The following is a 27,909-nucleotide window of genomic DNA, read 5'->3' as shown; positions in this document are numbered from 1 at the left end:
AAAACAATTATTTGCGCTCTCTAGCCGGATGGCTCACTGGCAGATCACTTCTCACTTACAGGCTTGAGTTTCTAATTCGTGGGGATGAACTGAGAAAGAAACGGAAATCGTAGCTGTGATCAGGGAAGAGAGATTCGTGGGGATGAACTGAGAAAGAAACGGAAATCGTAGCTGTGATCAGGGAAGAGAGAAGCAAGGGATGTTTCCAAGCGGTGCCCTTAGAAACCTTATACGGCCGTTATCCTTAGCCCGGCGGTCGCTCACCCATTTCCCCGTTTCTCCTGTTTCCTCTCGTTCAATTTTAGGGTTCCGGTTGGTGGCCGCTCCATTTCAGAGTGAGCTGATCCCACGGTGGTTCCCACCTTCTAATCAGCAACAACTCCACAGCCTCACCGACAACCGGTTCCCGAAACGCAGGCCCTCGGCCAAGTCTCGGAGAAAGAGAGCCAGCCTTAAACCACCTGGTATTTTAAAACGTTTCCCGAAACTTTTCTTCTGACATTTCAAACTAGAGTTCTGTTTGTTTGTTTATTGGTTTTTTAAAACAGTGCTCTTTGCGGACATTGTTGTAATTGCTTGCTTTTGTCAATCTGCCCTATTTTTAATGATGTGTGTGATCATTTTCATTGTTCTGAAACGATTGAATCAATGCAGGTCCTTATGCTTGGGTTCAGTATGTGCCTGGGGAGCCGATTCCAAGTAGTCGACCTAATGAAGGAAGTGTACAGGGAAGGAACCGGAAAATGAGAATCAAGCTACACAAGGCTTTTATTTTGGTATGTCCTCTGTCTTCTCTCTTCGATGCGTTTATCTGAGTCTCTTTTTGTTTATAATGCAGGATCCATATGGTACAATATTAGATTACAATTCTTTACCAGATCAGTTTGTTATAACAAACATGTAGTGGGTCACTTTACTGGTTGCCACAAGCCATTGTACTATTTATGATGAATTCTTGTATTAATCAATCATGACTTTTATTTAATTCTACATAAATTTCTGCATATTTTTCTGTCGAGGTTTGGCTACGCAATTTCAGCTATTACGTTGTTCAGTAGAAATGTGTGATTGCAGATGCAAGGCAGAGACAGTTACACTCAAAAGTAAATCTGGGGAAGAGGAATGGATTCAATGAGTTTCTAAGGTTTTAATCATTTACTAAACGCACTCCAGAGCAGAGGGGACATCTTACAACAGTGACTGTCTTGATTTGTTTATTATGCAGTTTTATTGTTCAATTAGGACTCCTTAGTTGCGGTATGTTTTAGACTGTGCTTTTTAAAAAAAATACTATGTTTATAGTGAATTTTAAATAGGATATCAAAGAAGGAAATTTACATCAGAGGCATAGAGGGTAAGATACTGGAAGAGTATATACTTTGCATGGTTTGAATTCTGCTGTGTTTGGTTTGAGGATGTGGTAGTCATTGCTTTCCCTTGACACTAGAGTTAGTTGGGTCAAGAATCAATATGTAAAAATAGATCTAGCAAGCTATTTACTGCCATAAAATATTTGAATGAAGAAACAACAAAATTCTAAGGAAGAATCTCACTGACTCTGATCCATATGATTGAGGATTATATGCCACCACTCGTCATACTTTCTCAAATGTTGATGCCTTTATGCCAGACAATCAATCAAGCTGCGACAAACATGAAAGTGAGGAGAGATGATCGTTTTGAAATTAAAGAATGCTTTGACTTTGTTATGACTTAGTTTTCATGTACATTGCCATTTATTATGACCAAAATTAAAAAACTGTTGGCTAGAAAAGATGCCAGAAGAAGCTCTATGGTTTCAATGCGGTTTGTCTGTACCGTTTAATAGATCTTCCTCTTTACTTTAGTATAATCAGATTAGAGAAGTGATGTTGGAAGATCAAACAAGGATCAATTTGACCTGCTCTTCAAATAGATGAGTGTTATTGAAATCTTTTCGAATGCTTGGAAAAAAAACATAAAAATCTTAAAAGTTTTCAGATACATTGTCACTCTTTAAGATGGAACAGTAAATTCATGCGTGTTTGCATTATGTAATTTAGTCTCCATGTTCCATTATCCATGTAAATGACAATAAGAAGTCGTATCAGTTAGAAATCTGTTAATACTTCCAACTTTCTTGTTACTTGGGTTCCTTTTTAAGTGTTATTTTGTGTATCCTAAATTGAGAAATCTATCAGTTACAAAATAGAATGACACTAGGAGAATGTAGCATAGATTTGGAATCAGTTGCATCTTTCCTGTGGGAATGAAGGAGACTTAGGTAGCGTTTGGCATGGCTCTTTGAAGCCTAAAGCAGCTCTTTTAATCAAAGAGCTACTTCTAGTATTCAAAAGGTGTTTGTTTAGCTTCCTCTTTGAAAGAGCCCATCTTCCAAAGAAGAGGAAAACACCTCTTTAGTAAAGCTACAAAAATGAAACTTCTTTAAAGAGAAGGTTTTTTCTAATGAATTTAGTAGATAATAAATGACTATTTGACAAATATATCCCTTACTAATAACAAATTTCATAGATATGCCTCATATAAATGGGCGACATGTTAGAAAACTCACTTTTAACATGGGTCCACACATCTTATGTGGGACCATATCATACACAAAGTAGGCTATCGCACATAGATGTCCATATTTGATGTTGGACCAACTAATGCTACAAATTCTATGGACCCTAATCTTCCCTTTAATTGTTTATACAATGTACAATTGTTCTGTTATAAAGCTTAAGGTAAAAATAAGGATATTTTAGTAATTTATTTTAAATGTTAGACCATGTTCCATTATATTAATCTTATTATAAAATTTAAGATACAATTCAGGGTATATTAGTAATTTACCTTTTAAATTATGCCATATATAATCATAATTAAGTCTAATACATGACTTTGTTTAATGTAATGCAGTCTTTTAAAGTTGTGTTGCCAAACAATTCTTCTTCTACAAAAGAGGGCTTTATGGAGAAGAATTCCTTAATAAAGGCCTTCTCAAGAAGTCCCCTATAGAAAACACAGCCTTAAATCTGTTCTGTGCCTTTTATTTTTATTTAAAAGTTTCAGGAACTTCTTTTTTTATTCTTTGAAACTATTGAACAGGCTGAAAAGAAAAAGCGTGTAGCACTGATGCAGGCAGCAGGAAGGAAGAAGAGAATGGAGAGGATAGAGCGCAAGATGGCAGCAGTTGCCAGAGAAAGAGCTTGGGCTGAAAGACTTGCTGAACTACAGAGACTTGAAAATGAGAAGAAGAATGCTACAGTTTGACCATTAAAGCCAATGGAAGATAATAATGAGAAAAAGGGCTGTCTTTCATTTGTGTTTGGAATTTGCTACCATAAACATGGCAATTCACTCGATGAGACTAATTCTGTTGATTATAGCTGGAATTTGCCCTGTGAACGAGCATTGGAGGTTTGATAGAGGATCTTCCCTAGTTTACTCTCATTTCAAGCTTTGGGTTATTATGTGCTTCTGTACTTTTCTTTTGAGGGATCTTGTTCCCTGAGCAGTGACAGATATGTTAGAGAGTTAATAGCTGATTTTGTTGATGGAATTTGGAGATTATGGAATTTTTTTATCTGATGAGTATGAAGACTTCAGATGAGAAAAACGCCAGAGTTATCATCCTTTATCGAATGTTAGTAGTCGCAGATGTAATTTTCTCAATGCTTGAACCTGAATGCAGGACAATGGGCTGCTCATGGCATAAGCGTTCCTACAAATCAACTTTCCAATATCGACATCTCTGCAAATTGGATCACAATCATAATTTGCGTAAGCTTCGATTACAAAACTGGGTTGCCTGCAGAAGTTCTGATTTCCCTCCATCCTGTTGCTGAGGCGAGTTACTGTTAGCTGCTATTCGGAACAGAACAAATGTGAAGAAAGCTTCAAGTTGAAGTCGGAGAGACCTGCAAGAACAAATGCAGAAGCTCAATCACCTGCGATTTCATGCATTAAACAAATACCTAGTCCGGCGAAATATCAAAATTACGACTTCATGCACCCACGCAGAGAATTGTAGGGATTAAGCCGGTGCTACAGATCATGGACAAAACGAGTGGGTTTGATTGAAAATACTCAAAATTGGATAATAATGTTATCAAAACAATTTAACAATTTAAGGAAAACAATTATTTATAAAATATTAACTATTAAGATCGAACAAAATAATATTTAAAAATATTAAAAAGGTGAGAAAGCTCTCCCACCGATTAAGGTAGGGAGGTCCTCCCCTACCTTTTGCTATCCACTTATGGGGAGGACTTCCTCTGTCCTTCTTCTCGTCTTCCCCAAGTCAAAAGGAGATTGAAAGAGGAGGGCTTCCCCTTTCCCCCTTCCCCTGTTTCATCTCCTTTCGATTAGAAAAGAAGAAAAAAGAAAAGAGGAGGTCCTTCCCCTTGCCATCTTACTATGCAAAACTAAGAATTGGGGTGACTCCCCCCTCATCAATGTCCCTTGAGGAGAAAAAAAGACAGAAGGTTTGATGCTCTCTAAATAATAAAACATCAAGTAGACTCATTCCTCTTTGGTTTTCCCTGGGGTAAAGGAATGGGCTCCTCCCTCTTTCCCATATAGGAACTAGAGAGGCATATTGGGGTTGGGAAGAGAGGAAACTCCTTGCTCTTTCAACCATCACCAAATAGACAAGGAGGGAAAGGAGGACGTTTCTCTATTCTTTCATAAAAGCAAAATTTGGGAGAATTAGGATGTGCATGTCTTGCCCTCTGTGTCAAGGATAGACAAAGGGAGCAATAGTGGTAACCCCTCTCCTCTTTACATTCTTTTTATTTTGAAAGAGAATGGGAGGTGTGGTACCTCTCTCCTCTTTACATTCTTTGTTTTTTGGAAGAAAATGGGAGTTATTGGAAACCTCTTCCTACCCCCTTTATTTGGTTGTCAATTGTGGATCTAAATTCTAATGATTGATTTTTATTTTTATTTTTGGTTTTTGGTCGAGTGGTAAAATCAGGTTCCAAAACTTGGGTTTCTTCTAAATTTTATAATTTCACTTTCATATGCCTAGGTATTACTCAATAAATGCAACCTTTGGATAATTACTTATTGTTGGTGTGAATGGATAATATGTGGATATCTTAGGTAGTATTCGTCTGAGCATTATTTGTTGTGCATATCCATTCTTTCCCCCCCTCCCCCTCGATATTGGGCAAGAAGAATTGGGGAATGTTGAACATTCTTGTATCAGTCTTAAGATAATTCATTTAGTAAAATTAAATTAAAAATATTGAATTTCAAATTTCGTCAAAAGAAAAACCTTGAATTTTGATTGGAACTATACTCAAGTCTAGATTCCATACTTGTTTTGCACATAGAGGACACAAGGCATGTGATTTATTGATTTTGTTTCCGACAAAGTAGAAGGGGTAAAGTGGTCGTTGGATCCATTTATTACTAGCAATATTGGAGTTTTGATCCTTGGAAGTAGTATCATTTCCGAATCATGTCTTATAATACAACTTAGGGCTTAAATGTTAGTAGCTATTGTCAATTTGTTGGAACTTTAATATATATGAAAACTGTGTAAAAGTATAAAGAAAAATTCCTTATTTTTTACAATCAATCTTTAGTTGACATTAATTTTGGATCTGGGCTCTCAATTAGAGAAAATGGCCCATATAACACTGTTTGCCTATGCATTTTAACTGTTGGGAGGTGGTCTAACTATGCATTTTAACTGTTGGGAGGTGGTCTAACTAATACATATCAGGCATGTCAATTATACTTATGTGCTCTATCTGGACAAAGAACCATATACTTGAAAACCATTTATAGTCCATAATAAAGCATCATCCATCTAAAATGCTTCATCTATTATTGTTTCGTACCTTTGCACTCCTTTCTCTCATAATTCTTTCAACTCATCTACTAATGGCTTCAAATAGACATTGATATCATTTTTCAAAGATTTAGGACATAGAATGAGTAAACTCATGATGAAGTATTGATCCTTCATACACTTCAATGGAAGCAAATTGTATGGTATCAAAATCATTGGCCAAATGTTATACAATGTGCTCATGTTGGATTAAAACCTTATCTACCGAGTCCAATACATGCATTTTGTAGATTACTCATATAGGTTCTCTTTATTTAATTCATGACTTGCTTACAAGTCTAATGGATATGTCAATGTCCTACTTCCTTTGGCACCTTAGTATGCCACCTCATGTACGTTGTTGTTTCTTTAGAAGAAAACAAGTGTTGAGGGCACGACTTCAATACCTTGTTAGCCATTGGTTTCCTATGGGTACTTAAATAGCTCTAGAGGGGTTAGGCAAGGAGACGCTATTTCAACCTTCTTCTTTGATATTGTAGTTGAAGTTTTGACATGCTTGTTTAGGTTGACAAAAGATCTAGGATGGCTCACAAAACTATTCCTAAATGATATGTTGGACATTCCTATCATCCAATATACAAATGATACCATTATCTTTGGTGAAGGATTGATAGACTAGATCATTCGTATCAAAGCCTCCTTCACATTTTTTAGCCAATTTTGGGGCATTTTTTTTGCAAAAATCCTCCCTTTATGGGTTCAACCTCATACTATCTCATATTGACAAAATAGCCTCTTGCTTTGGTTATTGTTTACCATCTCTTCTAGGCACTTACTTGGGGCATCCCCTCTTCACCGGCAGAATTAATAAGACTATTTGGAATCCAATAATTCAAAATTGCAAACTTGTCTTTCTACATGGAAATGTAGAATTATTTCAAAGGCTGGTGGGTAATCTTGATCCAATCATCCTTATATGGTACATCCACATACTTTTTATCCTACCTTCATTATCCAACAAGTGTTGCCAAAGACATTTAGAAGATAATATGAAACTTCCTTTGGAAAGGATTATCCCAGGGCTTAAAACATCATTTAGATATATGGGCGAACATATGTAAACCCGTCTTTCTCCTACTTGGAAATACATCCTCAAAATCTTCATCCAATTTGCCCCCAACATTAACATCTTTTTGTGGAAATGAAAGTCGCATTCATTTCAAGTTGGACACCTGGTCACTCAGCTCTCCTCTCAAAATCCAATTTCCCTGCTTGTTTAGCCTAACCGGATGATCACTTGCTCTCCTATTTGATCTTCTTATGAATGACTTCCTTCAAGAATTAAATTGGAGCTCTTACTTCTAGTGTATTTTTTAATGACCTTGAAGTTGTTCAATTCAACAATCTTATGGCTCTCATCGCTCAAGTGGAAACATGTTCCTCTTAAGAAGACAAGCTTAATTGGTATCGTATACCAAATGGTGTTTTCTTCACCGACTCTTGCTATAGCCTCCTAACAACGGGTGATATCTCTCTGTGTATTGTAGAGTTCCTAAGATCAAATTATTTGAATAGAGAACTATCAAAAAGAAAATTCTTACAAGAGACAATTGAACCAGTCAGGAATGCCTATTCTAGATGCTAATTATATTTTTGTGTGAGCAATCGAAGGAAATAGTAGACCATCTCCTCGTCCACAGTTGATTCTCCTGGTAAATCTGGAACTATTTTTTCAACCGCTTCCATATGCTAATTATTTATTTTATATTAGAAGTATAAAACATATTAAAATATGCAAGATGGTATTTTTAGTTTATTTAAATAAATTATGAGAAAATTATTATTTTTCATTTGATATTACATTATATGAGTAAACTTTATGCATTTTCTCTAGTTTATGAGATGTTTGTGTTGACCTTGTTAATGAGTTTCTAATGTGTAACTGGTACCCATTAAGAACTTGTTAAACATTTTGAGTATCCATTAAGAACGCAATAAGTTTATTGGCTTTGCAATAGGTACCAATGGGTTTCTTATTGATTTCAATTGGGTTGGGATTTGAGTGAGCTCAAACCATTTATAGCCTTAGATAGATAAGATAAATGGGATCAAGGGAAGTTTTTCTCACCCTCATATCTCTTTTTTGTTGGAAAAAAATAGGTGGCCATGGGAAGGGAACACCCCCTCACCCACTATCTAACGACTAAAAATGGCTGAATTTTCGAGTATCTCCCAAACCATACCCACTTTTTTACAAGTTTAATTATATTTATGCTCTTAATTATTGAATATATACCTAATATACCCCCAGGTTTCAAATTGACAACCAGATAATGGACCAAATTTGTACAAGTTTGGCGAATCTATTTTTTTTTTAATTTAAGCATTTTATTTGAAATAAACTATCTAAAAGTTTTATTTTTAATTTATTTTTATCCTCTATAATCATAATTTATATTTATTTAAATATTTGCCTATTTATTATAATTTTATGATAAAATAAAGATAATAACATTCACATGAATAGTAAGACTTTACAATAGAACAAAGGCTTGGGTGCAACCAAGGTTGATTGGACTCCATGCAACCTCCTTTGCCTCTCTCTCTCTCTCTCTCTAATCTAGACAATACCATAAGAAACTTATATACATCTTTAATTAACTTGTTATTAATTCTAACTATAACATAAATTATGTGTATTCTATTAATGTGAGTTAACACACATAAGGCAAGAGAAATTAACTCTTACTACTCTGACATGGTTGTGAGGAGGATTTTAAATTATTCGAGTGTAAATCTTTTGGATTTATATGGGAAGTTGTGGCTCAGACAGGAATTTCACACTGCCTTAGCGTCGAGAAATTCCCGTCCCAACCGTCTCTAGTCCGGAGGGTTCGTTGCTCGCACGCTCCCCATTGGCAAATGTGACAGAATCGCCCATCTATATGCCTGCAGATTCTGATTCATCTTCTCTCCACGATCGCAAAACTCTGGAAGTCTAGTGAATCCTTTCTTCCGACATCAATTCGGTGTCGAAAGAAGCTTCATCTGGAAGCCATGAAATTCGCAATCGTATTCAGTTGGTGAGAGCTTTGGAAACTCAAGATTTCACATTTTCCCCCTTTCAATGGAGAAAGAAATCGAACTCCTTTCGCGAGTCGCTGTGAACCACCTCTTTCTCGGCCAATTCGAGCCCTTCCGTGCTGTTCTTCTCAGCCTTCAGAAACGAAACCCTACTCTTGCCTTATCGATTCTTCTGACGGTTGTTGCCCGAGGTGGTCGACTTGAAGAGATTCTATGGTCCCGCTCATGCCCTTCGCCGTCGAATCTCGCTTGGTTGACATGTTTGGAGCTTCTTAATTTCAGTCACTCTCCCTCCTCAATCTGGAATCACGATCCTGACACACTTCGCTCTAAAGTAGAATTCCTTTTATTACTACAGCTCGTTTCTTCCAGAGTCTCTCATCTGGATTCAGTAGATATTGTAAATCATTTTTTTGATTTTGGTTTGAGGAGATTGAAGGCGGACATTGTTGATGATGATGACAGTGCGCCTAGAGATTTAGTTTCTTTGTTTACCGAAGATAAATTGCAGTGCCTAGAGAGGTTAATTGTGGATCATGCAGAAATTTTTGATGCGCTAAGCTGGAATATACAGAAGCAGGTGAAGTGCTCCGACCCGTATGATTCAAGGTTAGCCATTACAGTGAGACGGGATGATCAGGAAAGTGAAGGCTTGTTCGAGGATGATCTGGAACCTCTGGTTTGGATGCAAAGGAGTATCCAAATGGCGCATATGGCTGCTTTGCGGAAATGTTTGGAAATGGATGATGAACAGGGAGCAGTTTCACATCTTATTTTTCTTCACGTGGATCATGGCGTGGAGGAGTCTATATACAGGTAGTTCTCTCAAATGCTATTTTGTTCTTTCCAGTAGCAAAGTGGATGAAATTTTCTTCAGTCCACACTCTTGCGACTTGGAATTTCAAAGTGTCGCCTCAATACTGTTAGCGTGGATATCAGAGAAACACCAATAGAAGCCACTTTAAAGCAGGCTAGGATAATTTCTATTTAGCTCGACTAAGTTCTTGCAGCTTGGTTTATCTGTTGGTGAACTAATTTATTGTCATGAGGTAGAAATGACTGTACATATTGGAGGTCTTGCATGTAACCCGATATATACTAACGTTTTAGATATCTATGTCAATTCCACTAATCTGATTTAAGCTCTAGCATAAAAATGAACTTCTTTTTTTAAGTTTTAACCAACTAGCACTCTTCTCGTCATACTTGGACGTCCGTCCATCTCCATCCTCTTGTTCATACCTTCATGTTAGATTCTTCAGCATGGGAAGGTTACAAGGGACAGTCATATTGGAATGGTCATCTTTTGTTTTCTGAGGTGTTGGAGAGGGGGATGAGTTGGTGTTTAAGTAAATGATAATACTGTTAAGGAAAAGGAAAAGAGAGAACAGGGAGACAGATTGCAATTATTTATAGAAGCAAGTTATCTTAGAATAATATTTAGATGACTTTGTGATTTGTTTACCGTCTAGCTCATTAGTGTGTTCAAAATTTGGAGAATATCAGCTCCATTGCAGCTTGAAGTTACTTCTTTCCCTATCCTAGGTCATTTTCTGTAAGCAAAAGAAAAAGAAGTCTAACACAAATTTGAGTTGATGCAGCTACAGAAATACCTGGAAGTGGAACCTTTCTATCTTTTGCATGAAGCCAACCATGCAACCAACAAATAAACATCAAGTAAAAAATAAAGACAAAGAAAATACAACTCTAATGAAACTTTGATTATGTTCCTGCAGAAACTCGGCCTTGTTGATTCTGAAGGTCTGACAAAAAACAGTGTTGGAGACATCTGGCCACCCTTTTCCAGCCTCCATGGCCTAAAACTCTTCCTGGCTTTGGTTATACTTTAGCTCATGCCATTTTCATTTTTCTAAATTAAAAATAAAAAACTTACTGATAAAAAATCTCATTCTTGCTTGCTTAAAGAAAATTATTGGCAAAAAGAAGAAAAAAGAATGAGAATTGCTGTGTTGCTGTGAAGTGAATATAAGAAGCAAAAGAAGCATCAGAGGAGAATAGTGCTGTGTGAAAGAGAATTTGGTAGTTAAAACCATCCCCCTAGTGAGAGAATCAGCTGTGGAGTTTGTAGACCTTGAAAGCTCAGGATTCAGGTTATGCTTATGTGCTTTTACAATATTGTGATTTTCCCGATGGCATATGATGGAGATGCCAAGGTTGAGCTTGCTTCTGCGTTGGAGCTATATCCTCCCATCATTCCATCCTCATCACTTTTGAATATAAACTTTAGTGAACTTCTGAAGGGTCTGTACCTCAGGAATCAGGACAATGTCATGAAGAGAAAAGTTGGCAGCTCTGATGTGGACAGTCTAATTCTCAGAAATCTAAATCAGCTGGATTGGAACATGAAGCTAGGGAGAGACCTTACCGAGGTAGAGGCAATGAAGGGTCGTATTCTACTTTTTTATTGTTGGCAATCTCTGTCTAAGAGGTGAGGAGATGACTAGTTGATATGGAAAAGAAGCGCTTTCAGAAACTTCAGTCACCTTTCGGTAAGCTTTTTTCCTTGATTATGACTCTTTGTCATGATCTCTTACAGCTTTCTGTTCGGAGATCTCTTCTTCTCTGAAAGTCACCCGCTTAATCTGGTCTGCTGTTAGAGGTAAGATTCTCATTGTAGATCTTGGCAACAATAATGGTGCATTTGTGCACAGAGCCCTTAATACGTCCAAGTGATCTGGCTATCCAATGTAGACAGGTCTATTCTAGTCTCAGTCTTGTAGAGCAAGCCATGGTTGGACAGACCATAGTAAAACAAATTTCATCATCTTCTCAGCTGGACATGTCTACAACTGTGGTGCAGTTTGACTTAAAACTTCACTTATTTGAGCAGGACCTAATCCTTGAACTCTGATTCAAGACCAGATTGAAATCCAGTTCAAACAGGTAGTACTTCAATGTGAAACCCAAAACCAATCTGTGGAGCTCCCCACAAGACATCCTAGCAAGATGATACCTGATCTAAATGGTAAATGCCCAATCAACCCAATCATTGACTGTTCCAATCAAATGACGGCTAAATCTCAAACAATCTTAGCCATGGTCCTGGGCCCCCATTGGAACTTCTGTCACCTTCTAAGAGCTTTGCACACCTCCGAAATGCTTCTCAGCTTCTGTGTCTCCATTTTAGGCTTTCTATCCTGTGCCCACCTAATCATGCTATTAACAATGTACTATCACTCCAATGACTCGTGAAATTGATCTCAATCTACTTTGTCACATGTAATTGTGATCTGAACCAAAGTGACAAGATAGATGCTGTTGTCTTCCAGATTTGGCTATTGACTTTGGAAGAGGGAAGTGGCTTTGCTGAGCTCAGTTGACAACAAAGCTCCTTTCCCATGAAACAAGAAAAATGCTTCTCAGGTTTCTCATTGAAGCTTGTGTCTTGGAAGATGAGTGGGTTAAGTGACGCTCGAAACAAAGCCATTGTATGACCTGCCTACGACATTAATAGACTTATTTTGTTTTTACTTCAAGAATCCGAGCAAGATATTGGTTATTACTTGTCTCTTGAGGGCCTTTGGGCTGCTCATCACATTGCTCTGATTTTGTGGGTGTTGTATTCCGGGACATTCTCCTACAGAGTGGCCACAATATATTTTGAATTGCTGCAGACCTGGAAGTGGAACTGTGCTTTTTGTGCATTGTTAAATTTCAAATCCACTGGGTTCTTTCTGGACTGTCTGCAATTTATAAGATAGGGGCTGGGTCTTGATCTGACTAAACTTTTGAATGTTGAACCCCAGTTGCCTAGTGAGACTTGAAAAAAACAAAAAATCAATACTTCTCACTAGAAACCCCCCTTGTGGCCGTTTAGCTAAAGGTCCAATCTATACAACCATGAGAACATCTGCTGATGTTATTGGTGCTTGGAGCAAAAATATCACGATCCAATCTAAACTTTTTTTTTTTTTTGAAAATGATGTATATGTTAACAAAGAGAGAAAAATACAGAAATCAGGAGAGCAAAACCCTAACAACAAGAGATTGGAGGGTTGCTCCCTGCTTGGAAAGCACATTAGCTGCTAAATTTGCGGATCTCGGAATGAGACCAAATACAAGAAAATTGAGAGGCAATATCAAGAATATCTTCCTTCAATGTGAAGAGGGCCTCCACAGTTATCTCTAAAAATACGGAGCCCATTGAGAAGGCCATGAAGCTCAGGAAGTTGAGTTAAAAATACCTAGCGGGCCTGCATAGGAGAGACACTGATTACCGGAGGAATCCGAGATAACTCCCCTAATCTAGCAATCCCAGGATTATCGAGAGAAGAACCATCAAAATTCAACTTGAGGAAACCGGGCTTTGGAGGGTCCATGACTGCATGATCGGGGCCTTGTTACCAATCCGCATCCTTGCCAAGCAGCTCCAATTATCGCGGATAGAGGAGCCCACAAAAGAGGAGAAGGCCTTCTTAGTAAGTAGCCAAGAGGAAATTTGGCCTGACACACGCTATCGCGGATTCTCGATCCAATCTAAACTTGTTACTGATTTTATTGGACAAATGGTCGCTCTACCAAAGGAGAACAATGGGCAGAGAAAAAGGTCCTCTAAAATCAGTTGTTTCTCTGGTTAAGCCGTCTGCTAGTTGGTTGGAGGAATGAGGGAGAGGAATATCTTAAGTTTGCTCAAAGTATGGAAACAAACTTCGTGGAACTCCTGAATTTTATAGCATAGCACCCTAAACTGCAAAACGGTCAATTGCGGGAAAATATGCATGGTTTATTCTAAAATTCAGTGAATATGGAAAAAAGCAGAGCTTCATCCTATCCTCTTGTTTGGAGTTGGCTTCACATTTTTGAACTGTATTAGAATCTTTAATCTGCCTTTTTTTCTTTTCTTCTTTTCTTCTTCTTATACTGGTTTTGGACTATGGGAAGAGTTTATCTGGAGAGAGAAGAAAACAAGTGATAAAGAGTTACCAGCTTTTTTTTAGAGGAGTTTAACCACTTTATTAGATTTTTTAACAGCTTTCATTTTTCTTGATGGATAGGGGTAATTTTCTTATCAACCTTTTCTCTTTAGGTGGTATTTGCAACTTTGTTTAATTTTCAAATCCAGATCAAGTGTTAAGTAAAATTGGGTTCAACCAATTACTCCCATGTGGATGATTTAGCATGCCGGATTTTAGAGAATTCATTATCATTTAACTATTTTGTTTGTGGATTGTATTTAGTCCTCTCTCCCTGAACTGCTTTATTTTTTTATTGTTTAATGAAAAGTTCATCACCATTTTAAAAAAAAATTGTATGTTCACAAACTGTAATTCCATAATTTTTCTTATGTTTTGCCAGGATTGTTTTGCAAGATTCCATCAAGAAGGCTTGGTTCCAAAGAAATGGATTTGGAGACACCTGGCATGCAACGCGAGAGAAAATGCTTTTGATATATGCAAAAGCTCTTGCCTCCAATAGCACTGAGCTTTTACAAATGATTCAGGTGGTGCAATCCTGGGTTTGTTACTTGCTGGTGATATTTCTTGCATAGTTGTCCATCTCTATTCTTATGATGCAGTGGTGCATGAGTTGTTGACATTTTCTGGGGATTTTGATCATTGGAACTCTTCCTGCAAAGAGAAGAAAGAATAAAATTCTAGTTCTGTTGCAGTTCTTTGTATTTCTAATGTTTAAAAGAGGAAAAAAATCTTGTTGATTCCCTTTTGGGTTCATGTTATTTGAAGTACTGTCATTGATCCAAATTGTGTTGAAGGGTTCCCCGGACATTGAACTGGTCAATTATCTTGGAAATAGTGTCAGTTTCTTTCAGTAAAGCACTTGAATAGGAGCATGTGAAGTATTAATACCCTTAAGTAATATCAGTGTTTTTGAAAAAAACAAACTCAGAAATAAGTTGGTGTCAGGCACTTGGTTTTGGTTGGTGGTTTGATCAGAGGAAGAGCAAGGCCAAATAACAAGGATGGAAGTAGTGAGCAAAGCCAAATAAGGTTGACCTTTGACCTTCTCATGGATCTATTAAAGTTGGAATGGAGCAAAAGAACCATAAAATACGGGTTGGAATCCCCGCTCAGCCAAAATATATTACAGCACTATTTCAAAAAAAAAAAAAAAAAAGAACCATAAAATAGCTATACAAAGCTGGGATATAAATAATAACCATTATTTTCAGCAGTATTTCACATGTTAATTTGTGCGCTACTTTTGTTTGCTTGACAAGAGAAATCTGTAAAGAAGAGGATGAGCGGGTGGAATAGGGAATTGTAGCCAATCACTGCTTGATTATCATACCATTTTAACTTATAAAACTAATTTTGCTGTTCCGTATCAGTCTTATTGATGTAAGTGAGCAATTTTTTTGATTTTAGTAAGTGTCAAATTTTCCAGGTCATTGATGATGAAATGCTTTCAGTAGAACTTGAGCTCCACCGTGTTTCTGATGCTGACTCAATTCCACCTCCTCTACGAAGACTTCAGGAATATCTTGAAACTTCAGATTCAGCAGTAAAAAAAAAGCTTGATGACAGAACTTCTCCTTACCACACGGTTATCAAATGTTGCATGACAGACATGTACCACTATGCTCGTGTCTGTGGAGTACATATCTTGGAGTGTGTTATGGATGCTGCTCTGTCTGCTGTTAAGAGGGAAGAGCTTCAGGAAGCTAGCAATGTAGGTGTTGATTCTCTTGTGAAAATATTATAAGTGGAATTCAATTTCATTCATGAAGTCATGGTTGCATATTTTTGCCATATAAGATATGCTTGCTGTTTGTTCAATTACCCTTCCCCTGAAATTTGAAATTAAGGAAGTACAAATTTTTTTGGACAGTTTCTCTCACTCTTTCCTCATCTTCGACCCCTTGTAGCTGTTATGGGATGGGATCTCCTGTCTGGTAAGACTGTAGTTCGAAGAAAGCTGATGCAGCTTTTGTGGACGAGTAAGTCACAGGTTCTAAGGCTAGAGGATTCTTCGATATATGGAAAGCAGTCTGATGAGGTAGTTTTCTCTCCCTTCAATATATGCTGGCATTTGTTTTTAAAAGCAGTAAGATTTCTCTTATTCTTTTTTTTTTTTATGTATTTATTTATTTATTTTCGTTTTTGGGGAATGAGGGAATGAAGATAGATTCATGTTCACCTTACCATAACTTATGAGTTTTAAGTGCAGGTATCTTGTGTGGAGCATCTTTGTGATCTGTTATGTTATCGTCTCGATATAGCTTCTTTTGTTGCTTGTGCCAATTCTGGTCAATCATGGAACTCCAAGTTTTCATTGCTATTTTCTCAAGAAGAACCCAAGTCAAAAGATGACCAGTTGGTGCATTCGGATCCTTTCGTTGAGAACTTTGTTTTGGAACGGCTTGCTGTCCAGAATCCTATGCGGGTGAGTACTTTCCTTGAGTTAGTGACATACATCTACATGCAATGGTTAAAATATTTCATTAATAGAGGTGATTGACATAAAGAGGAGGGGCTCTGTTTTGGAGACTCTGGCACTTCCACTATGAATCCCTAGACTTTTCTCAGGCCCTTCAGGTTAGCTGACTGAAGACTCCTGGATCAGCACGGTTAGCTGGTAGCATGCTTTTAGATCTTTTCTACTGGCTAAGCTGCATTGGGAAAGGAAGTACTTTGGAAGCTTCTTGCTGTACCTCCATATATGTGGTGTTCTTTCTTCCAACTATCCTGTTTCCTTATTTGGTACAGTTTTTTTTTTTTTCAAGGGAAGAGTGTGAATTTAATTCAAAAAGAGGAGAGATACAACCTAGCGGTATTGGAGGGAAGAGCCCCTTTTAGCATGATAGTGCGCCATATGATTGGCGGATCTGGGTGTGTATGTCCATACACAATTTAGATGAGAAATTATATTACAAATTTCAAAATAAGTATCCCAGGATTCTTCGTGCACCAGTCAATGACCACCTTGGAGTCACCTTCGATGATGAGGGGCCTAGCGAGACGGTCTCGAAAGATCATGAGGCCTTGAAGCAGTCCAGCGAGCTCTGCGGTGGTAGAATCAGAAATACCCAAAGGGCCAGCAAAGGAGTAGAGGAGGCAGCTATTTTCATCATGAATTACCCCACCGAATCCAGTGGGACAAGGGCAGCCAATGGCACTACCATCAAAGTTCATCTTGAAGTGACCTGGGGGAGGGGACCACAATGTCATGATTGGGGCACTTGAAGGCCCCGTCATGGCGTTGTTCATTTTGTTTAACAATCACATCGAAAGAAAAAGAGAGCCTATCCAAAAAGGAAAGAAATTGGAAAAGAGATTTTTTTTTTTAAATGTAAAAATAAAATAAAATATCTTTTTCAATTTCTTTCCTTTTTGGATAGGCTCTAAAATGAGATAACAAAGAGTCGTGTCTAAAATGAGACAAACTCTCACAAAAGATGTTAAGGGGAGAGATTGTACCAAAACAAGACAGTGTTTGGCATGCTAGCTGATTTAGCAGTGTCGATGTGCCTGATTACAACAGTTCCGGCAGAGGCCTGGAGTTTTCTTGAAAGAGTTGATATAATTTCCATGGAGGAAATTTGTAGTGTATCTTTTCATTGAAGCTATTCATAATAATATAGAGATTAGAGAAGGATCTATTGATTAGCACCCAAGACAGAAAATGCACATCAATATTAATTGGGTACCTTTAACATCTATATCATGTAGGGATCTCCTTCCCCCTTGTATTGTAGGCTTTTCTTGCCTCTCTAAGCAATGAAGCCTTAAAGCCTCCTTTTCAAAAAAAAAAAAAAGAAAAAAAGAAAAAATCCATATCATGTTGGATTTTTTGGCCAAAATGGTCACTGAATGAGTGGTAGCCACTGTAGCTGTTTTCCTTGATTATCTGTTGGCTTGATAAGCATCTCTGTCTTTCACTCTCTGTCTCCATTAAAGGTCCTTTTTCTGTTGCAACAAAATTCATGTAGCCAGTTTTTTTTTTAAGGCTCTTTTTTGAATTCTCATTCTTTTAATTTTTTTTAATATATAATTTTACAAATACACCTGCTTAGACTATAGTAATTAATGAGCAGCATGGTGCAGCTAGTTCTGCATTAGATCTATTTGAGTTCTCTTTCTTGAAAATTTCTCATAATCATGCTTGTTTGTCATATTTGAATTTTTCATTCTCGTCATTCACTAGTCCTTTGGGAAAATGACATGTGATTATGGTGCTCCTTAGATGATGATATCTCTTATTCTTTAATGATCTAACTCTTCTGTAGGTCTTATTTGATGTCGTTCCAGGAATAAAATTTCGAGATGCTATTGAGCTGTTAAGCATGCAGCCTATTGCGTCTACAGCAGCTGCCTGGAAGAGGTGTGATTATCATGTGCTTCAAGTTATTCTTGCCCTTTTGAAAGACATGTTTTTTTTTATGAGAATATATTCATTAAGAAGGGAGGAAAAGAGAAAAGGTTACAAAGTCTAGGTTAGTCAACTCACGGTGCTAACAAACAATAAAGATAACAGAAAAACAATTAACAAGTACTAACGATTATTAAAAGTCAACAAAGTCATCTTGGATCAATGGGGTAAGTATTGCTTTCTACAACATGCTCCAAATCAACTCCTTTTCTAGCTAGAGAATCATTTGTGCTTCTAATAGTATGAGACCACCCAATTGAACACCATCACATAGGGAGATTGCCTCATTATAAAGTGAGCAAAATCTATATGGAGGAGGTTTTTGCTCGGAAAATTACCCGACCCGGGTTGATTAATTGTTTATTTAATTGTATATTTAGTTGTGTTATTTCTGTTTGTAAGCGAATTTTGGTTTTTGCTTTATTTATTTTTTATTTTTGGCTAGTTGTGAAGATTTGGCTGGTTTTGGTCACTCCCCATGGCTAGACAAGGGGTCGGTCAAGGAGTAACTCCCTCCCACCAACTAACTGGGGAACGGAGTAATTCGTACCCAACAACCATTCCCTCTGATCTAGCACCTCTAGTAGGACAGCGCCCAGGATGGGGCGACGATTGAACCAGTTTGGGGAAGCAGCAGCGGCAGCAGCAATAACGGCAAGGCAAACAACTGGAAGAAGAAGATAAGGAGGAAGAAGAAAGTATTGACACCGAAGATAGCTCAGGAGCGAAATGGCAAACTGTAATCTCGAGATCCTCACGATGAAGGATTCTAGTGGAGGACCTGGCAAGATACGAATTCCGGAACGGAAAAGCGAAACTGACTTTTCGGAAGAGGGAGGAGAAGAGTGGTGAAGCAATCCAGATACATGAGCAAGAGGGGGAAAAAAATCATACATCTCCCTCCTGATCTCCGCAGTCAGCTCTTTCCTAGACATCTTCAGGAAAGTCCAATTAGGGAACATGGGAAGAAAATATAGCGGATCACTCCTCACCGGGGATCTGGAATTCCAAGTGCACATCCAGTATCACGGGGGACTTCTTGAATGCGTCGTCCACCAAAGACGTGGCCAAATGATAATGGGTATGATATACCTACCACAGCTCTCCACTTCTGGAATGGGATGGAAACGCTTTGATCAAATACTTCGGCATCTAACCACACAAAAAAAAATCCTTTCACAGCCAAGCACTTCACACCAGTCAATTTTTTCGCCTCCAACGAAAAAAACTCAGATCACCAAAAACAACTGTCCACCACCACCACCAATACCACTCCCTCAAGCCTCACCCCACAAAAACCAGTTTTTCATATCCCTGCCAGCCCACATCGAAATTGAGGGCACTCGCAGAATGTCCCTAGCAGTGATCATAGAAGCTCCAATTTTTTTTTGCACCAACAAGCAAATCCAAGAATGGCTACAAAAACGGAATATCAAACCCACAGCCATCACCAAAGCTCAAGAGAGGAGCTGGATAATTAACTTTAATTCGGAGGAGGACCACAGGAGAATTCATGCACTAAAGACAGAGACTGAATCACTGATCTTTCACATGACGAATTGGAGCCCAGAACTCACAGCACCCCTCTCGGAGCAATGGGTGATCGTCAAAGGTCTTCCAGTGGAAATCCGATGCAGGCATACTCTGGAATGCCTCACAAAAGGTTTCAGAGAACTTATCTGGGCCGAAAGTCAGCCAGCGAACCTTCACAAAGAAAAAATCTTCATCCGGCCAAAATCACCGGTAAGTGGTTTACAATTTGTTCATATTTCCTGTGGAAAAACCATGACTTGGGTCTCCATGGAATTTGGAGACCTGGAAGTCCTTCCGGCAGTTTGTCCCAGCTCGGAAGAAACCTCATGAGGCATGACTCCGGTTGAGTCGACTCACCCAACTTTGCCGACTTGGAAACATCACTCGGAGTCCAATTGGACATGGGTTCCGAAAACAAATCCGGCCCCAAATCTAAATCCAAATCCCAGAACAGTCCAATCTCTGCCAATCTTCAATAGCCCAATTAATGTCCGCGCCGACAAAATCTCCCAAGTCACAATACCCCTACCCACAGTTCCATCCCTCGGTAATCGAGCTCCCCAACCAATTGCAGAATACCTGTCACCAACCCCAAAAGGAAATCTATCTGACAAGATCTCTCGAGCTGATCTGCCGTCACAACCTTCACCTGACAAGGGCATTAATACTCCTTCCATAACTCCCGCTACTTGCCCATCCTCATTATCTCATGACAAGACTCCTATCAGCCCCTTTAGTCCTATCATCATAAACCACACCTCCCTCTGACCTCCATCACTGTCTCACTTTGCCTCACCAAGACACAAAAATAAAAAAAAACACGTCCTCCCACATACCTTCCCCTCCATTTCCCGAAAACCGTCATCACCACTTCAAATCAATGGTATCCCCAATGCCCCCCCGATCTAGCAACCTCGAGCCCCGGGACATCCTATTTTACCTACAAAAAACACCTTTTCAACCATCACATCCACCACAACCAAAATTTTCCTACACGCCACCATCGATCACATCAATTCCCAAATCCCCTCAGCCCACATCACATCGACCTCCCGTCCCTTCATATTTAAACCACCTCCCCCTCCGCCACCCTACTCGAAATCCCCTGCTTCCCGAAGCCCACGGTCTTTGAGTACCCCTCGCCTGTCATATGCCACCTTTGCACCTTCCATTTCCCGAGGCTTATCGACCTCGACAAACCCCCATCTCTCCACCCTATCACACACAACCTGGGCTCCTTCCCGAGACTTATCCACCTCGACCCCTCCTCCCTCAACCCTCCCACGTCAAATCACCCAACATCCCATTCCTCTTGCCGCCCCATCAGACCCTCCCCCTCTGACACAAATCTTCCTATACACAGATCCTCCTCGAGCCCCGCTAAGCCCTCCCTATTCATCCCGCCTTTGCTCAAATTCCAATGACTCCACCTGGGATTTCGACCCTCCTTTTTACTCCCCACCCACCTTATATATTCACTCCCCCACTATCCTCTGCCCCACCCCCCTTCGAATCATCAACCCCCACACGGACACTATGGAGACTTCAACCCCCAAAACAATCACCCCTCCCCTGCACACCAATGCCGAAAGACAATATGTCCAAACCCCTTACCTGTATACCTACCCCAGAAAAAAAAAAGGTAAAGATAAAGCTAAAGACACCACCCCCCCACTTTCCAGAAAAAACAAAGGAAAAGACAAAGTCAAAGACACCACCCCCCACCTTCCCCCACTCCAAACTCCTCCCCCCACCCCCCCCCCCCCCCCCCCCCCCCCCCCCCCCCCCCCCCCCCCGTCCTTCCCATGGAGTGTCCTCCTGATTGATTCGATCTCCCCCCTGCCTTCCCCTCTGGAATCCTCCCAACTTGGTCCGACCTCCCCCCAACTATAGTCTCCGAATCTACTCCAACCATGGCATTAACTACCACTGTGTGGGATGATCTCCTCCTATTTCTGTTGGAGCAAGAACAAGACTTTCCACGAGAGGAATTTTCAGAAATGACAGAGCTTGCAAACATCTTCTGTTCGGGCTACCTCGAAGCTGGCTTGGCTGTGCGTAATATCAAAACCTTCCGATCTCCATGATTGTTCTATCATGGAATGTCAGAGGACTCAACTCTTTGTCTAAGCGAGCTCTCATCAGAGCGGTGCTTTTTGATGTTAAACCAAAAATTGCTATTCTTCTTGAAACTAAGCTGCAGTTTTTTGACTATTCAATTGTATGTGATTTATGGTATGACACCAACCTTGCGTGGGCAAATGTGGATGCATTTGGCCATTCCGGTGGCATAATTGTCATTTAGGATCCAACTGTTTTGATGCAATATCTGTCGTTCCGGGACAATACTCAATTGGTCTCCAGGTTCTCAATCACAACCTCGGAATTTCTTGGGCGCTAGCCGGCATCTATGGACCTACATGTTACTGTGACCGAGCAACTTTCTGGGAGGAAATCTTCCAGCTTGTCCAGTTATGGGACCTCCCTTGGCTCCTTGGAGGAGACTTCAATGCAACTCTTCTTTGCTCTGACAAAAGCCCTCCTGCCTCATGAACCTCATCAACCATGAGAGCTTTTTTTGATTTTATCAATAGTCTTGCTCTATCCGAGGCTCCTCTCTCAGGGAAAAAAATCACCTGGACAAACTGTTGTAACCCCCCTATTTTGTCTAAATTGGACCGATACTTTGTAAAAATTGAGTGGAACCTCCTCTTCCCAAATTTCTCTGGCCAAGTCCTAAATAAAATAGGATCTGACCATTGGCCTATCCAACTCAACACTCGGCCAGTTACGTGGGAAAGATCTCCTTTTTGTTTTGAGAATGCCTGGCTATTAACTGAGGCCTTCATTCCCTCCTTCAAAACGTGGTGGCTCGAGCTAGAAAATTATCCTAACCCGGGCTGAGCCCTCCCTCTGAAACTCAAAGTCCTCAAGGCGAAGATCAGATTATGGGAAAAAAATCACCAAATTTCTGTTGCTTCCCAGAAAGTATCAATTCGCCGCCGCATTTCCGAACTGGATCTACTGGAGGAACAAAGGTTAATCTTTCCTTCTGATTTACTAGTTAGAAATAATTTAAATTCAGAATATCTTTCGTTTCTTCGTTCTGAATCTGTTCGTTAGAAACAACATTCAAGATTTCGATGGATGGCCGAGGGAGATGGGAATACAAAGTTTTTCCATTCCATCGCCTCGGCCAGGAGGAGGACTAACCGTATCACTGCTCTCTGTAACAGAGAACAAGTGATTATGGATAATGCCTCCATTTCTAACCTCTTCGTGAAGTACTTCACAGAACTATATTCAGAAGTCTGTTTCAAAAGACCAAAACTCCATCAGCTTGACTTTGAGCGTATCTCATCTGAAGACGCTGCAGATCTTGAAAAACCATTTTCACTTGAAGAAATTGAACGGGCTGTCCTTGGCCTTTCTAAAGATAAAACCCCCGGACCAGATGGGTTTAATGATGAGTTTTACCACTGTTTTTGGGACCTGTTAAAAAACGATGTATGTGCCTTCATTAACAATTTTCACCAAGTGGGTATAACTCACTCTGGGATCGGCACATCTTTTATTGCTCTTATTCCCAAAAAAACAAATTCAGAATTCAGAGTTACCCAAAGATTTCCGTCCCATAAGCCTTACTTCCAGTTCATATAAAATTATTGGGCTTCTCTTGGCTAATCAGTTGAAAGCAGTCCTTTACAAGGTAATTAATCCTTGTCAAAGTGCTTTTATCTGAGACAGAAACATCTTGGAGTCTTCTCTAACAGCTCTTGAACTCCTTGATTTGTTAAAAAAATCATCCCTTCCAAGGTTTGTCCTAAAAATTGATTTTGAGAAAGCCTTTGACCGGGTTGACTGGAAACTTGTGGATTATCTTTTTGACCATATGGGTTTTGGCACAAGATTGAAATTTTGGGTGAGGAGTTGTATTTCCTCTCCTTCTTATTCTGTCTTGGTAAATGGTAAACCTCATGGTTATTTCAAAGCCTCTAGGGGGATAACCCTCCTCTATTTATTTTTACTCTTGTAGGAGAATACCTTACCTCTATGATCTGTTTTGCAAAACATTCGGGTTGGCTAAATCCTGTTTTTGCTGATCCGAACCATGACGTTCCCATTTTACAATATGCTGATGATACTATCCTTTTCGGAGAAGGGTCCATGAGACAAGTCAAACACATGAAAGTTGTATTGAACATCTTTGAATTGACCATTGGTCAAATGATTAGCTGGGAGAAAACTTGAATTTTTGGATTTAACATTGAATCCTCTATTCTCAATTCGATGGCAAATTATCTGGGTTGTAAGGTTGCGTCTTTTCCATGCACATATCTGGGCTTGCCTTTGACTCCACTATTGCCTACAAAGAACTCCTAGTTCCCGGTTGTTGAGCGTCTCGCTTCATGGAAAGGGAAATTTTTATCCAAAGCCGGTAAGTTGGTTCTCATCAAATCTTGCCTACACGGTATTCCATCCTATTTTTTATCCTTGTATCATTGTCCTGCATCTATTCGAGATAGAATTGAGTTTTTAAAAAGAAGATTCTTATGGGATGGGCCAAAAGGGGAAAAAATGATTAATCTTGTAAAATGGGGAGATGTCTGTAAACCAATTATAATGGGGGGTCTCGGGATTCGGGACATTGCTACCACAAACAAGGCATTGCTCATGAAGTGGATCTGGAAATTCAACATGCAACCCAATCTGCTGTGGCAAAGAATGGTTAAAATGAAGTCCCGAACAGTTCATGGCTGGTGGATGGACGGGGGAAGGCTTTATAAGTTATCTCCTGTTTGGAAGAAAATTGTCAAATTTTTTCCAACCTTAAAGTCTGCCGTCAAATGCTGCATCGGGTGCGGAAAAGAAACTCTATTCTGGATGGATTTGTGGGTAGACTCAAGCTGTTTAAATGATAGTCATCAACGTCTTTATCAACTGTCAAGATCTCGTAGCACGATGGTGTCTGACCATTGGCAGCCATCGGGTGGCTGGAATCTACATCTTAGGCGAGCATTGAATGATTCTGAAGCACTGGAAGCCACTAGCCTGGTCAAATTGTTCCCTGAAGTGACATTAAAAAGCTCTTCTGACACACTCATCTGGACGCCGAACAAACAAGGTATGTTCTCCACAGCTTCTGCGTACCACCATATGATTTCGTATCTGACTCCCCAAACCGCACATCCTGCTGCCTTTGCATGGTCGCTACCTATTCCTCCTCGAGTAAAGTTCTTTATTTGGACGATATGCCGCAAGAAAATCTTAACCTCTGACGCTTTACAAAGACGTGACACTAATGTTCCTAACCCAGAATGCCCGTTTTGTAATTCATCTCTTGAAACAACAGATCACACGCTTCTGCACTGTGCATATGCTCATAAGAGCTGGACAGAATTGATGGATAAAATCGGAATATTATACTGCCCATCGCAAGATTTACATAACACCATCCTAACTTTGGTTAGCTCTCGTCTCCCAAAGTTGGGAAAATTTTTAATCTCTTGCTGTGTTGGACATATCGCGTGGAATTTATGGAAAGAAAGAAATAATCGAAAATTCAATCAGAAAGCTCTCCCACGGAAAATTCTTTGTGATCAGATTATCGGTCAAGTAACTTCTTGGGTTCTCCAACGCAAAGAATTCTACAACTTGAAAGGGACAAACATGTGAGGAAATTGGCGAAATGTTGCAGGTATGTCTAATCCGGAAAGAGCCCTTGAAATGGTTGAATGGTCTAAACCCCCTCCTGGGCACTTTAAACTAAATTTTGATGGAAGTGCTCTTGGATGTCCGGGACCGGCTGGATTTGGCGGGGTTATTCACGATGAATAAGCCAATCTTATCTTCACATATGCGAGCCTAATTGGTTTATCTGAGTCTACTAGCACGGAATTATATGGGCTGTACAACGGCTTGAAACTTTTCAAGCAAAAAAAGGACGGTGCTCTCTTAGTTGAAGGAGATTCTCAAGTCATTATCAACTGGTGCACAAAGCCATCCAAACCTCGTCGTCATTAGGAGTTATTTGAGGAAATCTGTAAGTTAATTTCTGTTTTGCATTGTACTTGGAAACATGTTCCAAGATCAGCTAATCACTTAGCCGATGCTCTAACAAAAAAGGCGTTTCCCTCCAACACCTTGTTATGGAGGAAATGTCTCTTTAGCTGCAAGGTTTGTAATCTTTTTCTTCAGTAATACATTAACACTTACTTCTCAAAAAAGATTTGGCTGGTTTTGCTCTTATAATTTTTGTTTTATCTTTTCTGTTTGAATGATATCTGACTATTTTTGAGAAAAAGAAGTAATGGATTATTTTCCAGTGTGATCTTTATTGTAACCAGAAATCTCCTTGATTATTTGAGGCACTTTATTTTTTTTATTTTTTTTTTGAGAATGTGAAATTTTATTTCAAGCCAGAGGCAAAGGAAACAAAATTTAGGTGTGGGGACCCCTTGTAGTAAGAGATTGATGGATTGCATAATGTTTTTCTAGAGAATCGGCAAGGGAGTTAGCTAATCTTAATACATGCATCCAATTTTTTTTTTTTTTTGAAAGAGGTGTATAAATTATTTAAGAAAGTGGAGAGTACAAACAAACCTAGCTAGGAGGGCTTTCCTCCACAACAAGGTGTTGGAGAATACATGCATCCAATTACAATGAAATTCAGAAGAAACATTGAGGATTTCAAAGAAGGTTTTGCCAGTGGCACTAGGGAGGTTTGCTGGCCTTGGAACACTAACTAATGACAATTCTGGAGTCACCTTCAATCCAAAAGTTGGTCACCAATCGAAGATTGAGAGAGGATAAGACCCTGACACAAATTCAGGAGTTCACCGTAGTGGAGTTCGGGTCGGAGTAGGAAGCAACTGTGGTGCGTTCGTGGTTGCGGAAAACAATTCCCACTCGACCAGGATTTCCAAAGGTAAATGCATCAAAGTTGAGTTTCACGATTTCAAGGTAGAGATGCGGGGGTGGGGGGACTCCATTATGTCTCTTCCTGTGTTTGTGGGCAAGGAAAGGATTTTTTTTTAAAAAAATGTGTAAATAGACTATAAAAGGAGATGAACAACCACAATCAAACCTAGGTCAGATGGCCTTCCTCCACAACAAGGTATTGGAGTGAAATGCCTGCCTTAGCCTGGATGTCTGCCAGGTGATTGGCAGAACGAGGAATGTGCTTCCAATTACAATTCAAATGGAAAATTAAATTACATATTTCTGAGTACATATCCTAGTGACGCCACGGAGGCCTGATGGATTTTGCACTCCAGTTAATGACCACCTTTGAGTCTTCCTCTATGCAGAGTGGTCCCGTGAGTCGATTTGAAAAAAAATGAATTCTGTTTAGTAATCCTGAAAGTTCTGCTGTTGTGGAATCAGAGTTTTTGAGAGGGCCCGCAAAAGAGAAGAGGAGATCGTCGTTTGCATCATGTATAACTCCTCTGTAGCCCGCGGGACCAGGCCAACCAGGAGCACTCCCATCAAAGTTAAGCTTGAAGTGGCCCGATGGTGGGGGGGTGGGCGAGAATTCTGAGAGAGCGCAACAACTAGCTGCTAATTTTCCCTGAAGTTTGTGCTGCTGAAGTTTCTGAATTCTTTTTGGTTTGGAAGCCAAATAAATACTTGACCTGTAATTTGATCAGTCAGAACTTCTACGGGGGAGGATTTGAGTTTTTTTTTTTTTTTTGATAAAGATGTATTTATATTAACAAGAGAAATTACAAAAGAGGGAGTAGATCCCTGACAACCAGTGATTGTAGGGTAACTCCTTGCCTAGCAAGCACTACGGCTGTCGAATTTGCGGATTTCGGAATGATAGACCAAATACAAAATAAAACTGAGGTAATTTCAAGAATCTCCCGAAAAGTGACCCAATGGCGCCATGGGGGAGGGGATGCACACTCGCACCATCCAATGACCACCTTCGAGTCCCATTCAATAGGAAGGGGACCGATGCACTTATCTCTGAAAACACGAAGCCCGTTGAGGAGGCCATGAAGCTCCGCAGACGTAGAATCGGTGATTCCTAAAGGGCCGGAATATGAGAAAAACTGGTTGCCTGAATGATCCGATATATCCCCTCCGAATCCAGAGATCCTGGGATTACCAAGAGAAGAGCCATCAAAGTTCAACTTAAGGTGACCAGGTTCAGG

At 39.6% G+C, this 27,909-nt stretch overlaps 2 protein-coding genes across 5 annotated transcripts in view; both read left to right on the top strand.

Annotated features, from left to right (window-relative positions):
• The first annotated feature begins 49 nt into the window (after positions 1-49).
• On the top strand, positions 50-3,612 carry LOC137950548 (uncharacterized). The gene is made up of 3 exons (XM_068797080.1): positions 50-464; positions 655-776; positions 3,088-3,612. The coding sequence occupies exons 1-3, from the start codon at positions 200-202 to the stop codon at positions 3,250-3,252; spliced, it is 552 nt and encodes a 183-aa protein (XP_068653181.1). The 5' UTR covers positions 50-199; the 3' UTR covers positions 3,253-3,612.
• A 5,110-nt stretch (positions 3,613-8,722) lies between these two features.
• LOC137950873 (uncharacterized) overlaps positions 8,723-27,909 on the top strand; it is a 125,189-nt gene continuing 106,002 nt past the window's right edge. Inside the window, exons 1-6 of one of the 4 annotated variants that reach the window (XM_068797529.1) lie at positions 8,723-9,685; positions 14,186-14,330; positions 15,233-15,517; positions 15,677-15,844; positions 16,016-16,231; positions 18,075-18,169. In XM_068797529.1, the coding sequence (XP_068653630.1) occupies positions 8,913-9,685; positions 14,186-14,330; positions 15,233-15,517; positions 15,677-15,844; positions 16,016-16,231; positions 18,075-18,169 (1,682 nt within the window). In that variant the 5' untranslated portion in view covers positions 8,723-8,912. Of the gene's footprint in view, positions 9,686-14,185; positions 14,331-15,232; positions 15,518-15,676; positions 15,845-16,015; positions 16,232-18,074; positions 18,170-27,909 lie in introns of those variants that run through there. The other 3 variants (XM_068797530.1, XM_068797531.1, XM_068797532.1) reach the window with 3 other exon arrangements.

The sequence above is a fragment of the Aristolochia californica genome, unplaced genomic scaffold (assembly GCF_029961685.1).
Source record: "Aristolochia californica isolate CCGP_79_NKW_82.1479 unplaced genomic scaffold, dmAriCali1.0.hap1 SCAF_14, whole genome shotgun sequence".
Taxonomy (NCBI): Eukaryota; Viridiplantae; Streptophyta; class Magnoliopsida; order Piperales; family Aristolochiaceae; genus Aristolochia; species Aristolochia californica.
The sequence above is the reverse complement of the archived record's forward strand: the minus strand, read 5'-3'. Positions and strand labels throughout refer to the sequence as shown.

What these genes read in the sequence shown, in the direction of transcription:
- LOC137950548 (XM_068797080.1), top strand. Translation starts at nt 200, where the DNA reads ATGTTTCCAAGCGGTGCCCTTAGAAACCTTATACGGCCGTTATCCTTA. An exon ending in AGCCAGCCTTAAACCACCTG is followed by an intron (nt 465 to 654) that starts GTATTTTAAAAC and finishes GAATCAATGCAG; the next exon opens with GTCCTTATGCTTGGGTTCAG. An exon ending in TACACAAGGCTTTTATTTTG is followed by an intron (nt 777 to 3,087) that starts GTATGTCCTCTG and finishes ACTATTGAACAG; the next exon opens with GCTGAAAAGAAAAAGCGTGT.